General features: G+C 42.3%; 1 protein-coding gene across 1 annotated transcript in view; it reads left to right on the forward strand.

Moving 5' to 3' along the window:
• Window positions 1–15,703, forward strand: part of CDHR2 (cadherin related family member 2) — a gene marked incomplete at its 5' end in the record, with an annotated part of 172,541 nt that overhangs the window by 78,883 nt on the left and 77,955 nt on the right. Inside the window, 5 exons of the mRNA XM_082253570.1 lie at window positions 1,317–1,934; window positions 2,706–2,777; window positions 6,248–6,297; window positions 8,030–8,181; window positions 8,281–8,383. Of these exons, the coding sequence (XP_082109696.1) occupies window positions 1,317–1,934; window positions 2,706–2,777; window positions 6,248–6,297; window positions 8,030–8,181; window positions 8,281–8,383 (995 nt within the window). The remainder of the gene's footprint in view (window positions 1–1,316; window positions 1,935–2,705; window positions 2,778–6,247; window positions 6,298–8,029; window positions 8,182–8,280; window positions 8,384–15,703) is intronic.

Consider the following 15,703-nt stretch of genomic DNA (forward strand, 5'->3'; position numbering starts at 1 on the left):
ATTAGAAGTTTTATGCCCCTCCGCCAGCTCTGCCCACTCCCCGCCCCTTATTTGGGCTTATATTCACCTTGTTGCCGCTACTCCTGTGACTTGACAAAGCGCATGCGTGCGAAACACCTAGTCGTGGCAACAAAGCGAGCTTGCGTTCCACACTGGTTCCTGCACTGGGCTTGGTTACTGAGTAACTGAGTGACGTCATTCCCGGAAGTTGTGCTGCTCGTGGCGTTTGTGTACACGATACACGTTCCGTCTGGATCCATTCCTTGCTCCATAGAGGGTCTCCAATCCATCTAATGACCCCAACACCTAGACAGAGAGAGCGGCACCTAGACCGGTTTGAGTGTCATTATGGGTCCTTTCACTGCCATCCAGGACTGTGTGATAACCACTTGCATTTCGCAATTTCAACTTTTGACTGTCAATAAACTAGTTTCCTTTTATCTTGTGCTTGCTGCCTATAGGTTTTCTCCTATATACACCATCACTCTGCGCTGTCCATATACTGTTTCAAAACTTTTTGCATCCACATCCCATGCTGGGGACTGGTGGCACTGTGAGTGGTTTTGGCATTTTAAAGTGACCACTGGTTTATTTTTCCACAGGGGTTTTTTTGGTTGCAAGCGCCTGGACTGTATATAATAATGTATTTTTGTTTGTTGATATCCATAACACATATACGTTCTATATGTTATGATCCAGTTGTAGCCCAGGGAAACCATTGTATCTGGAATGTATTTTTCTATTATGCAATAATTTTATCATCTGTTGATGAGTTTTTTTTAAATAAATTTGCTCTCAACATTACAATCTTTTATATTGTATTATATGTTCTACCTATATGTACATATATGAATTACCTTAGGTAGTTAGTTGTATTTATACCCACTGAAAGTCACGCATCTCATTTAAAGTCCCAAGTCCCCTTTCTCTTTCAAATAATAGGGATGGAGGTACCAAGCCTTAGTCAGGAGATGCCTCATTTAAAGTCCCAAACCTTTCTCCATTGTATTGTTATTCTGTATTTGACTGTTAATTTAAACCTACCACTAAAATGATAGACTAATAATTTCTTTGTCAGTGGGCAAACGTACAAAATCAGCAGAGGATCAAATACTTATTTCCCTCACTGTATCTAATCTATCTTGCACAGAAAATCATAACACTAACTAACACAATTCCAGCCAGTTGGGCATATTCAGTAGCAATGCCTTGCACCTTGGCATAATTTCATGTATCATCATTAAAGCACATGATATAGGATGTATTATGATGTATTTTTACAATCATAGCCAATTAATGCCCATTCTGCCTTTCAGGGGCCTATGTTGGGATAGTTAAAGCCAGTGATGCAGATCAGACTGAAATAAATAACCGTATTAGTTTCCGTATTTCTCAAGGCGGATCTGGAAACTTTATCATCCGAGGACAAAATGAGGCCAACAGTTCAGGCCACTATATTGGGCAGCTGTTCGTAGATCCTGAAGTCAAACTTGATTATGAACAGCAGAAGAGTTACACTTTAATTGTTGAAGCACAGGATTACGGATTTCAAGGCATCAGTCACACTGCAGATACCACAGTCTTTGTACAAGTGCTTGATCTCAATGATGAACCACCATATATATACCAATCAACTCTGGTGGATCTCTATGTTGTTGAAAATAGGACAGGAGGTCTAGAACAGATTGCACTCTTGAATGCCACTGATCCCGACACAGACTATCTTCTTGAATTCCAGACATTGTCTGTCTCCTGCTTTAAGAATTCTAAAGATGTAGGCAGCATTTGCTACGACTGGTTGTGGCTGGCACCTGATGGAAGGCTGTTTGTGAATCATACTAAAGATGTTGATTATGAGCAATGCGACCAGATAGACATGCTGTTGCGTGTAGAGGACAAGCTGACGCTTCTTGGAGACAGATACAGCAACAATGGTATTGCAATATTAAACAATATTATTGCTTAGTAACCATTTAAGGATCTTTTATTTACAAATCTATTACAATCAGACAGACATACAACTAACAATGTATTATCTGCAGAACAATGATATAGCAGCTACATAGGTGACTGATCGAGTATACAATACTTGATTATTTTTGGTCTATATTTAATAATTTACATCAAAGTGATACTAAACTACATCCTCATTCTCCAAAAATAACTCATACACATCTCAATGGCCCCGTAATCTATTTTTCATGAAATTGTTTCTTACTGTGTTTTTATGCCTCTTTGTAACGTCCTCCGTGAGCTTCCAAACCTCTTCTCTTCTGTATTTTTGGAACGAGCTGTACACATTAGTTGCGATCATGTGCACCGCTGTATGCACACTACAAATCCCATAACCCCTAGTTCATCTTAAGAGGGAACAAGAGAGGGTGGGTAAGGTCCTACATACAGTTGAACCATGAAGAACAAACATAGCTGACCTATAACAGGAAGTCAGATCACAGCAGGAAAAAAAAAGGGGGATTTGAAAATTTGGAGGAGGCTGAGAGCAATAGGAGGTACTTTTTGTATTAAAGACTACATCCTTGAATAGATATTTTTTTAAACCAGAGTTTAGCGTCCCTTTAAGCTGCTGGAATGTCAATTGTGACAATGTTGTTTAGTACAAACTAAATAGAAGAAATATATATATATTTTTAGAAGTTGCTTTACACTGTATTATGTAATAACTTTTTGTCCTTGTTTGTGCTTAGTGACCCAGCGAGTGCTTATAGTAGATGCCAATGACAATGCTCCAGAATTCATAGAAATTACCCAAGCATTTGGTAAGTTATAACAAAGATTTGCTCCATAGGAACTTGCTTAATATAGTTTTGCTAGTTAAAAATAAAAACTGAGGGACAAAAGGCTTTCAAAAAGTTTGTATGCACAATCTTTCTTAAAATAACATTGCCAGAAAGCGCAGTGTGCAGCTTTGGCATGTCTTCTACTTTTTGTTTTGCAAATGATTTATGCTTTTGCCTGTTTTTTAGTGTTTGATAACTCTTAGCAAGTGACAGCATCTCATAGTAAATAGGGCCGTTAGGTAGTTGAGGTTAATGGATCTCATTCTCCAATAAAGAGAGCTGCTGGTAAAAGCACAACTGCTAACGAGAGCTTGAACTGTCAGTTAGAACTTAATAAATAGACTTTGCGCAAGAGGAGAGCAGATTATTCTATCCACTCTCTACTGTGCCTATGTTTTGCAAGTCATTCACAAAATGTAGTCTGTGGCGTGGCTCCTGAGGTGTCCTGCAAAGTGTTCTTTGCATTACGCTGCAGAGACACTCTGTAATTGGAGGAGAGCTTAGTCACATGACTTTGACTGGCGATCAGTCTCTTATGGTCCATCACTTTTTTGCCCACGGAGAAGCTGTGCCTGTTCAGCTTCCTTCAGATGCCTTCTAATGAGGCTTTGAAGACTGGATCTGTCAGGTAAAGTCTTGAGGGTGTTGAGGATATCCTTAGGTGCAGGCCCCCCAGGTCTGTCACAGCTATGACCTCAATGATCAGGAACAGGACTCAGTGGAACTCTTCCCAAGGGGAGAGGGTATCTACCTCCACCCAGACAGGTGGAATCCCTTCAACAGGAAGACCCTGCTGTTCTGGAGTTCACAATTTATACCTCTCCAGCCACCTACTGGGTCACCCTTTCCAGAGATTGCCTGGTATTCTTCCTGCCCTGTGTTCCAGAAGCCTCTAGAAAGCAAGAAGAATAGTCAGACCCAGTACAGCCCAAAGATATTAAAAGCTGTTCCAATGACTACAAAGGAGCCAAAATAACTAAATATTTTTAACACCATATCAGCCTATCTAGGAGGGTGCTACAATTATAAAAAATTGAATGCTGCTGTATAAATGGGGCCCTAAGTGAACTCAGGATTCAGTAATGGCTTGCAGATTATTACTGAAACCCCAGTACTCACACATTTCACTCTTCAAGACTCAGATATACAGTATCTCACAAAAATGAGTACACCCCTCTAATTTTTATAAATATTTTATTATATCTTTTCATGTGACAACACTGAAGAAATTACACTTTGCTACAATGTAAAGCAGTGACACTTTCTGTCCCCTCAAAATAACTCAACACAGAGCCATTAATGTCTAAACTGCTGGCAACAAAAGTGAGTACACCCCTAAGTGAAAATGTCCAAATTGGGCCCAAATAGCCATTTACCTCCCCGGTGTCATGTGACTCGTTAGTGTTACAAAGTCTCAGGTATGAATGGGGAGCAGGTGTGTACGGGGAGCAGGTGTGTAAAATTTGGTGCTATCGCTCTCACTGTCTCATACTGGTCACTGGAAGTTCAACATGGCACTTCATGGCAAAGAACTCTCTGAGGATCTGAAAAAAATAATTGTTGCTCTGCATAAAAATGACCTAGGCTATAAGCAGACTGCCAAGACCCTGAAACGAAGCTTCAGCACGGTGGCCAGGTTCCATTCAGAACAGACCTCGCCATGGTCAACCAAAGACGATGAGTGCAGGTACTCAGCGTCATATCCAGAGGTTGTCTTTGGGAAAGAGATGTATGAGTACTGCCAGCATTGTTGCAGAGATTGAAGGTGTGGGGGGGGGGGGGTCAGCCTGTCAGTGCTTAGACCAGGAGGAAGCCTTTTCTTAAGATGATGCACAACTAAGCACATAAACAGTTTGCTGCAGACAAGCAGACTAAGGACATGGATTACTGGAACCATGTCCTGTGGTCTGATGAGACCAATATAAACTTATTTTGTTCAGATGGTGTCAAGCGTGTGTGGCAAAAACCAGATGAGGAGTACAAAAACAAGTGTGTCTTGCCTACAATCAAGCATGGTGGTGGGAGTGTCATGGACTGGGGTTGCATGAGTGCTGCCAGCACTGGGAAGCTACAGCTCATTGAGGGAACCATGAATGCCAACACGTACTGTGACATACTGAAGCAGAGCATGATCCCCTCCCTTCGGAGACTGGGCCTCAAGGCAGTATTCCAATATGATAGCGACCCAAAACACACCTCCAAGACAACCAAGACAACCACTGCCTTGCTAAAGAAGCTGAGGGTAAAGGTGATGGACTGGCCAAGCATGTCTCCAGACCTAAAACCTATTGAGCATCTGTGGGGCATCCTCAAACAGAAGGTGGAGGAGCACAAGGTCTCTAACATCCACCAGCTCCGTGAAGTCGTCATGGAGAAGTGGAAGAGGACTCCAGTGGCAACCTGTGAAGCTCTGGTAAACTCCATGCCCAAGAGGGTTAAGGCAGTTCTGGAAAATAATGGTGGCCACACAAAATATTGACACTTTGGGCCCAATTTGGACAGTTTCACTTAGGGGTGTACTAACTTTTGTTGCCAGCGGTTTAGACATTAATGGCTGTGTGTTGATTTATTTTGAGGAGACAGAAAATTTACACTGTCATACAAGCTGTACACTGACTACTTTACATTGTAGCAAAGTGTAATTTCTTCAGTGTTGTCACATGAATAGATATAATAAAATATTTACAAAAATGTGAGGGGTGCACTCACTTTTGTGAGATACTGTACATGTACTGTTTGAGCAACAGAGTACATGTGAGGATTTACACTATATTATCAAAAGTATTGACGCCTGCCTTTACACACACATGAACTTTAATGGCATCCCAGTCTTAGTCCGTAGGGTACAATATTGAGTTGACTCACCCTTTGCAGCTATAACAGCTTCAACTCTTGTGGGAAGGCTGTCCACGAGGTTTAGGAGTGTGACCTGGCTCGCAGTCTCCGCTCTAATTCATCCCAAAGATGTTCTTTCTGGTTGAGGTCAGGACTCTGTGCAGGCCAGTTAAGTTATTCCACCCCAAACTTGCTCATCAATGTCTTTATAGACCTTGCTTTGTGCACTGGTGTTATAGCTGCAAAGAGTGGGCCAACCAATATTGAACCCTACAGACTAAGACTGGGATACCAGTAAAGTTTATGTGTGTGTAAAGGCAGGTATCCCTAGGCTTTTGGCAATATAGTGTATCTTTGTTTTCTGAGCAGATAAGCTTTACAGGACACTTGGAGGCTGCATTCACCTGGAAAAACATGGTCACCACAGTCACACAATATAACTAGAACCGAACAACCAAGGAAACACACCTACATTAGCAATATAAAATTATACTATATTAGTATATTAACTACTATTTTTTGTTTATATTGTTATAACACATGTACATTTTGAAAATAGTTTTGCCAAAATATGATGACTGAGTTGTTTGTTTCATTGATTTCTATCTCTATAGTGGTTATTCCTGAAACTGCTGTTATCAACACTGAAGTTGCATCTGTGAAGGTATTTCTCTTTTTATTTTTATTGTAAAATTGCAATTTTCTATCTAAAATACCAGAATAACAGACATTCTCTAATTTGTTTGTATGCATAAAAGTTTGTCACCTAACCACATGAGAACCGTTGCAACTGCTTTGGGGTAGAGAATATGTAGAAGAAAAAGAGATCAGAGAACACTGAAATATCCCTCTGTGACTAGAGCAACTTGAATCTTGCTGCCTTTCTTTAGAGAGATATGGGAATTGCAATTTTGCTAACCTCCTTTTAAAAATGCTTGTTGCCTGGCTAGTTTGCTGACCCTCTGCGTTGAGTTCTTTGAGTCACTCACCCAGAACAAGTATGCATATCAAAAAAAGTTGGAAAAAGTCCTTATCTGCACACTTCTTCTGAGTTAGTTGCTGGTACTTGCAGCATGGCAACCTCCATGTTTCACTTAAAGTGTTTATAAAGGCTCTTTTTTTAAATTAAAATTACAAACATGTTATACTTTATAAGGTTTATAAGGTTATAAGGTATATAGAGCGGCCCGGAGCCTCCTCTTTTGGGGTCCCCACTGGCACTCTTAGCTCCTCCTCTTCTCCAATGTTTAAGCAAAAGGTTGGTGAGCTGTTTATGTAAATCTTAACCAGTACATAGGACTGCATCTATCACTAAAGGTGTTAATAAATATGCCCCTATGCTAACCTACAGGAGTGAATTGAGAGCCGTGTGGTAAATTAGGGGGACAGCGTGTCAGGCAGAATAAGACCTTCTTGGAGACTCTTGGTCTCAAGTCCTGTCAAGAAAACCTTATACAGGACCACTGGATAGATCTGAGAATATGTAGAGGAACGCTAGCTAGGAGGATTTTAGTAAATTGTAGATGGAGGAATATTCATCATATTGTGACCCTATGGGCAATATCAAGGTCCCGCATACAGTAGATAATTATGTATACCGGGGGTAGTATTTGTAGCCATATAATGGAATGATCACATATGGAGCTGAAACTCCCCAGTCACCTGTGCACACCAAACAGGCCACTCCACAATCCATCCCAGAGTTATCAAAGAAAAGTTGACCGCACTCAGGAGTATAATGAAGTAGAAGTGTTTTATTCCCCATAAAACATGAATACATGCAGTGCATCACACGGACATGGGGCAGGTTGATGCGTTTCACGATTCAAAAGATTGCTTACTCATAACCATATAGTTATAACGGACATAACTATATGGTTATGAGTAAGCGATCTTTTGAATCGTGAAGCGCGTCAACCTGTCCCATGTCCGTGTGATGCACTGCATGTATTCATGTTTTATGGGGAATAAAACACTTCTACTTCATTATACTGAGTGCGGTCAACTTTTCTTTGATTGCTCAGTATCTGGATGGCGGATCCGACCTGCACCGGAGTACTTCACCTCACCTGAGCGGCTCTGTTATTATCCATCCCAGAGTTACCCTTGCATCCTAGGCAGTCCTTAGTATCTCAAAGGTATTGCAGGGTCCCTCATTGTGTGCATATTATCGCCACACGTACATGTAATTGTGTATTTAAAATTATAGTATTTGTCATAGGGCTGATGGCACCCTCCAAACCTCACTAATTGTAATCTCACTGCTAAGCCTGTAAAGAAAAAAAACAGCCTTTTCCTTTCTCATCCTTTTACAAATCTGCAAACTGCCATTTTGCCCACTGTGGCCAGATATAAATTCTAAAGAATATTTATGCTTTTTTTGTTTTTTTTTGCAGGCACAAGATAAAGACAGTGGGCTAAATGCTGAGCTATTTTTTTCCGTTGACAGAGTGGATTTTATCTTTTCAACTGGTGAAGTCCAGCAACTTGGCAATTTATTCACCGCTGTCACTGTCAATGAAAATAATATTTACATTGGCTCCATCAGGTCAGTTATTAACGTAATGATTAACAGAACATTTTCCTTGTTTTACATTGATATACTGAATATAGAATTATGAATATGCTAATTATTTTCTCTTTGCAGAGTTGCCAGCAATCTAGATAGAACATTGAAGGGGCGATATAATGTAACAGTCAGAGTGACCGACAAAGGAAACCCTCCACTTAATGCCATACGCTCTATAACAGTAAGACAGCTGACTCATTAAAACATTGATAAATGATACTGTTAATTATAATGATAGAACTCCAGTGCCTGTTTATGATGGTATGTTATGATTGGATGGGACTTCAAGGCCTCCTGTTTCGAGGAATACACACATTTTGTGTACCAAGGACATTATAGCTAGATACCTATAAGGCGTTCCTGCCATGTTTATAAGCTAGACTCTTTTAATGGGACACTTTATGGCAGGCTCTGACTGCCCTGCTCTGAATGATGTGTAAAACCTGAGCAGGAGGTATTAGACATTTAGGGAGGTACTTAGAGTATTTAAAGTGTGTCTGCTGTGTCCCTATATCCATCCAATAACAACCGTTGGACACTATTTTGGAAGATACATTTCAGATATGCTGTGCCTTTTGGTTCTGTGGATACTGCTCCTTGGTTTTATTTGAATACTTCACCATTATAATATTTTGATTTTCTTGAATGCCCGGGGTTCAGCATTGGAGGGAAGCCCTACAGACACCAAAGGAACGATAAGTGAGCTTTTAGATTTAGTATATTATTCATGAATTATGTTGGGGTATAATGGGGGTCATGTCCATTGGGGATATTTTGTTTTTAAAGTGGAACAGATAATAAAGTCCCGCTAGATCCCTTCAGTTGGCCCTTTTGCAGGTATTGCTATGTAAAACATTTTACAAAAGTGCTTATACTGTTTAAAATTCAGTTTTGCACTGTCTCACCCTACTCTGCACATGCTCAGTTGCTCTCCTATTTTAGCATTGTGCCGAAAATCAGAACCACTAGAGGCCGATCTTTTGACACTAAAGATTTACTGTTGCTCAGGGGCTCTGGGCTTCAGCAAAATGGCAGCCTCTGGCAAGGCAAAACAGGAGCAGTGCTGGAGGCAATTTACAGCACAAACTAATTTTGGTAACATAATAATACATAACATAAAGGATATTTTTTTTAAGTTGTTATGGGTAAAGTTCTGCTTTAAGTCAAGCCATGTTTTTTTTAGTGTGTGTGTTATCTCATGTGTCAAATTAAATCCTTTTTTTCTTTTTGTTTTGGTACAAGCAGTTTAAGGTTATACATTCATGTGTTAGACTCTGGGTTTTGAAGTCGTGTTTGTAGGTTTGGCTTTGGGTGTTTCTCTTTCATTACTACTCTACACCCAGACTACGACTTAGGTGTAAAGTAACAAAAAAGATATTGGGGGGCACACCCTAAACACACAATTCTAAGGTTGGTGCCGCTAAAAGACCAATATACAGATTGAACAATATAATAGCGCACACATACACAAAAAAAAGTTGCATTCAAATCTTGCAAGGCTACTTAAAAACACCTGTTCTTATTAAGTAAATATGGGGATTTAGTCACACCATATGGCCATATTGTGCTTAAGCCCACCACTACGTCAAAGTACCCCATTTTCAGTGGGTCCTACACTATTCATAGAAAAGATAAATCCCACTTCTCAGAACCATAGGGCATACTCACTCCTTGCATGGGAGAAGTTAGCTAGCTTTAGTCCTGGCCAGATTTCTGGGTGGAACACCCCACTCTCCCACACCAATACCTCATTATCATTGTCCAACTGTGAGTAGTTATAGGAGGGGTCCATTATATTGCAGTTTTAGCAGAGGAATCTGCAGCTAGCAAACTTCTGCCATGCAAGAAGTGAGTATGCCCTATGGTTCTGAAAAGTGGGATTTATCTTTTCTATGAATAGTGTAGGACCCACTGAAAATGGGGTACTCTGACGTAGTGGTGGGCTTAAGCACAATATGGCCATATGGTGTGACTAAATCCCCATATTTACTTAATAAGAGCAGGTGCTTTTAAGTAACCTTGCAAGATTTGAAAGCAACTTTTTTTTTGTGTATGTGTGCACTATTATATTATTCAATTAGGTGTAAAGTAGTCCCCCCCCCCTTTTTTTGCTTTAGGTTTCTTAAGTTAGGTTTTTTTTGTGTCAGCTCATTCAGTTTCACAGAAATGTAAAATACCAACAGATAGGTTGATATTTGCCTTTTCAGATCTCACAAGTACTGGGCTAAATGTAAGGTTGCTGTTGCTGAGATTAAAACACTAATATTGATATTGACAATGACAGCTGTAAACATGGGTTGGCATCTTTTTTTCTAGGTTGTATCCATTTGACATTCTAATCACTCTAAAATTATATTATACTAATATTTTAAACAGTTGTGGCAAAAAAAGAATATCACATTATTGGTTTTATAAAGTAAAACTGAAGTAGCCAGTTCAAATTGGTACTGTAATACTGAAATGTCTAAAATCATAATGTAGCGCCACCCTGAATTAGACCTGCCAGTGGAAAGTCCCAGGTTCTTTTACCACTAGTGCAACAGCTAGGCAAATAACATCCGCTTGCACTGACTGAGGAAATACAGTCCATAATGATTGACTTTTTAATATTTATTGCTTAGGCAACTTGGATACTCCATATTACTAAATGGAACAATAAATACACTCTTCAGTAGCTCTACTGGAAGGTTCCTTAAGCACTGGGGACATTAAGTGGACAACATTGGGACACCAATATTAATGACCCAGGCCAGGCAAGCCGTGTTCATTGTGTAGCTGCAGAGATGATAAAAGCAAATGGTCACTGAAATTCTCTCCTCTGGGTCAGTACTCAGTGTCCTTCCAGCATAGAATGCAACCCTGATTCCAGCAGACAGGCTCTCCCTGTGTACACCCGAGGTAAGTCTTCAGTGGCACCCCTTATGGTCCCTAAAAAGGGTTTGTGGCTGAGCAGACCCTCTCAGCAATGGCTGGGATCCTGATGAGCAGGGTGGGCCTTCATCAATACACCCCGGAAGGCAAGTAGCCCTCCCTGGCTGGGAACTTCTCCTCCTGAACAAGAACCCTTGGGTCTGGGTTCCAAACTATTTATACACCTCCCAGCCACCGTCTTATCACACCACTTGCATACTTGAAAACAAGGGGAAGCAGACAGACCTAGCAGCCTGTAGAGCATAGAGCAGTCTACAATTACACACGCAGCTCTGCTGGTTACAAGAAAGCAAAACCAAACCCTAACCCAAAACCTAGTATCCTGGTAGGAGGGCACTACAATTACAAGAAACTCCTGGACCAAAATCAGTTTTGGAGAGAGACAATGAAGCTGGGCATTGACACTGCTAGACAGTCAGACATATAGGCAGAATATGACAAACCACTGGACATTTGTGACTGACAGTACTTCCCCTAACACAAATGGTTTATGTTTAGCCTACAGAGCAGGATGGGTAACAGAGCTGCCCAACACTGATATTTTCAAACTATCTGATCACTATTCCTGTGAAGTCTTGACTATAGGCATACAGGTAGCTCAAAGACAAACACACATTTGACCACATACTATCTAAATGCATCTTATGATTTGCCACCTTATATTTAGGAGACAGATACTTACAAGTTCCCCTACTCACCAGTGGTGTATTTAGGTTTTGTGCTGCCCTAGGCAGGACTAAACTTGTGCACCCCCTAATTTACCTACGACCCACCCCTTACTGTCAAGGCCAAACCCCTTCCTGTTTCAGACCCGCCCTATCATCTATAAACCACACCCCTTCCTCTTTAGGCTCCACCTCTTCCTCTCTGTACATTAAAAGTGGGTACAAAGTGCCTACTTGTATATTTCGTTGTTTTGTATGGGTACGTTGGCTCGTGAGAGCGCTCCTGGGGGCCCCCACTAGGCAGCAAGGATGCCAATCCACGGGGCCAACGGCCGCAATTGCAGCCGGGCACCTGCGATCGTTCCCTGCTGAGAGAGAATGACGGCCTGCTGTTGTAAATACAGCTGACCGTTGTTCTCCCTGAAATGATCACAGAGCGCCTGGGATCCTTCTATATAGGAACACAGGTCTCTATGGTCATTTCACAAACCCCTCCCCCATACAGTTAGAAAACACCACCTAGGCTCACACTTAACCCTTTGATCACCCCCGGGTTAACCCCCTTCCCTCCAAGTGTCATTATTACAGTAACAGGGCATATTTTTAGCACTGATTACTGTAGTAATGTCACTGGTACCCCCAAAAGTGTCAAAAATGTCAGTTAGGGGTCCGATCTGTCTGCCGCAATGTCGCAGTCCCACTAATAATCGCAGATTGACGCTATTACTAACTTTTGCACAAACCAATCAAAATACGCTTATTGGGATTTTTTTGACCAAAAATATGTAGCAGAATACAAATTGGCCTAAAAGGATGACAAAATTAGATTTTTAAATTTTTATGGGGGGGAATGTTATATCGCAGAATGTGAAAAACAATATTTTTCTTTTCCGAATTGTTCAATTTTTGGTTTATAACGCAATAAATAAAAATCACACAGGTGATCAAATACCACCAAAAGAAAGCTCTATTTGTGGGAAAGAAAGGACATTCATTTTTTTAGGGTACAGTTTTGCACGACCGCGCAATTGTCCTTTAAAGTAACGCAGTCCTGAATCGCAAAAATGGCTTGGTCATTAAGGGGGAAAATCTGCCAGGGCTGCGGGCATAGTGCAGGGGCTGCAGACATGGTACAGGAGATGCAGGGGTTGCTGGAATTTGCAGGGGCTGCGGACATGGTACATGAGATGCAGGGATTGTTGGCATGGTGCAGGGGCTGCGGACATGGTACAGGAGATGCAGTAGTTGCAGGCATAGTGCAGGGGCTGCAGACATGGAGATGCGGTGCTGCGGGCATGGTACAGGAGATGCAGGGCTGTGGGCACTGGGCAGCATAGTACAGGAGATGCAGGGCTGTGGTCACTGGGCACTGGCAGCATGGTACAGGAAATGCAGGGCTGTGGGCACTGGCATCATGATACAGGAGATGCAGCAAGGCTGTGGGCACTGGCAGCATGGCACAGGAGATGCAGCAAGGCTGTGGGCACTGGGCACTGGCAGCATGGCACAGGAGATGCAGCAAGGCTGTGGGCACTGGCAGCATGGCACAGGAGATGCAGCAAGGCTGTGGGAACTGGGCACTGGCAGCATGGCACAGGAGATGCAGCAAGGCTGTGGGCACTGGTAGCATGGCACAGGAGATGCAGCAAGGCTGTGGGCACTGGCAGCATGGCACAGGAGATGCAGCAAGGCTGTGGGCACTGGCAGCATGGCACAGGAGATGCAGCAAGGCTGTGGGCACTGGGCACTGGCAGCATGGTACAGGAGATGCAGCAGGGCTGTGGGCACTGTGACTGAGCAGCATAATATAAAAGATGCAGGGCTGTGGGCAGCATAGTACAGCCGATGCAGGTGCTGCGGGCATGGTACAGGAGAATCTCCTGTACCATGCCTGCAGCACCGGCATCTGCTGCGGAGGAGTCCGAGTCTCACTTACCTTGAGGCGCCTTCCATTTAAAAATGGCGCCGCCCGGCGCCATTGCGTCACCGCGCAGGCGCCACCTGCCCGGGAATAGCCGAACATCATGTTCGGGTTCTCCCGAGCGGCGGCACATGCGCAGGGCGCATGTCGGGCCGGCCGCGGCCATTTTTTTTTCTTTCAGGTTCAGCGGCGGAATCGGGGGGGGGGGGGGGTTTCATGCAGGGGGTCAGCTTTTTTGCCGCCCCCCCCACAAAGTGCCGCCCTAGGCCTAGGCCTTGTCGGCCTAGGCCTAAATACAGCAGTGCTACTCACCTTACCTTCTAATCTGTGCATGTTGGTGATCTCTCAATGTTGTGTACATTGTTATGCATTGACTGTACACAATGGTGCTGGCCTATCCTTGCAGTTGAGCTATCACATTGTTCTTACAGCAAGAGAATCTGTACAAATGATTTATAGTACAAATTCATCTTTTAATATCATAATCAAATTACAGCAGTAAGATAAAGTTAAAACTCCAAAGACAATACCGCCATGTTGTTGTTTTGAGTTTTAATTTGTTTACGTCTGTGATAAAAAGATTTGCTTTTTAATGCACTGTAAGTCCAACGTGTGGATCACCTTGCTGGAAGAAAGATTATTGAAGCTTAGGGAGTGCTCGGCCATTGCACTAGGCATTTATTCAGATCAATTGGTGTGCACTTTTACTCTCACAGAATTCAGCATCACATGCTTAGATATATACATTATATTACCATAAGTAATGGGATGCTTGCCTGTACAGGCACATTAACTTTAATTCGATCCCAGTCTTAGTCCGTAGGGTTCAATATTGAGTTGGCCCATCCTTTGCAGCTATAACAGCTTCAACTCTTCTAGGAAGGCTGTTCATAAGGTTTGGGAGTGTGTCTATGTGAACGTTTGACCATTTTTTCAGAAGTGCATTTGTGAGGCACTGATGTCACAGAGAAGGCCTGGCTCGCAGTCTCTGCTCTAATTCATCCCAAAGATCTTCTATCAGGTTGAGGTCAGGACTCGGTGTAGGCCAGTCAAGTTCCTTCACCCCAAACTCGCTCATCCATGTCTTTATGGACCTTGCTTTTTGCACTGGTCCAAATCATTTGGTGGAGGGGGGATTATGGTGTGGGGTTGTTTTTCAGGGGTTGGGCTTGACCCCTTAGTTCCAGTGAAGGGAACTCTTAAGGTGCCAGCATACCAAAACAGTTTGGGCAATTTCATGCTCCCAACTTTGTGTGAACAGTTTGGGGATGTCCCCTTCCTGTTCCAACATGACTGTGCACCAGTGCTAAAAGCAAAGTCCATAAAGACATGAGTGAGTTTGGGGTGGAGGAACTAGACTGGCTTACACAGAGTCCTGACTTCAACCAAATAGAACACCTTTGGGATGAATTAGAGCAGAGACTGCGAGCCAAGCCTTCTTGTCCACATCCGTGCCTGACCTCAAAAATGCGCTTCTGGAAAAATGGTCAAACATTCCCATAGACACACTCCTAAACCTTGTGGACAGCCTTTCCAGATAAGTTGAAGCTGTTATAGCTGCAAAGGGTGAGCCAACTTGTGACGGTATTCACCGTCACTGGAAGCAAAAACAGATACTTAATGGTTTAAATTGCTTCAGATGGAACAGTGATATTTGTCAGCAATATTTTCATATAGAAATATGAAGATTTAATCCTATTTTACACTGGGAGACTTAGACTGTGTATTCCTAGATAATGTGTATTCCGTGTGCTTGTCTGTGAGAGAGACACACAAACTGTCATTGGCAGACTTCCCTATTGTTTGTGTATTGAAATAGAATGTGGATTATGCCTGTCCCATTGTTAAATGCTAATGACCTCACATTGTTCTGTCCAGATGGCTAGATAATTAGTTTAGGTTAATTGTATTCCTGTATACACTTTCATCTGCATATGCTACTGTAATCAGGCAGAGGGGAGGGATTGTGTACACTGTATGGGAG

Source organism: Pelophylax lessonae, assembly GCF_965119305.1.
Source record: "Pelophylax lessonae genome assembly, chromosome: 4".
NCBI lineage: Eukaryota > Metazoa > Chordata > Amphibia > Anura > Ranidae > Pelophylax > Pelophylax lessonae.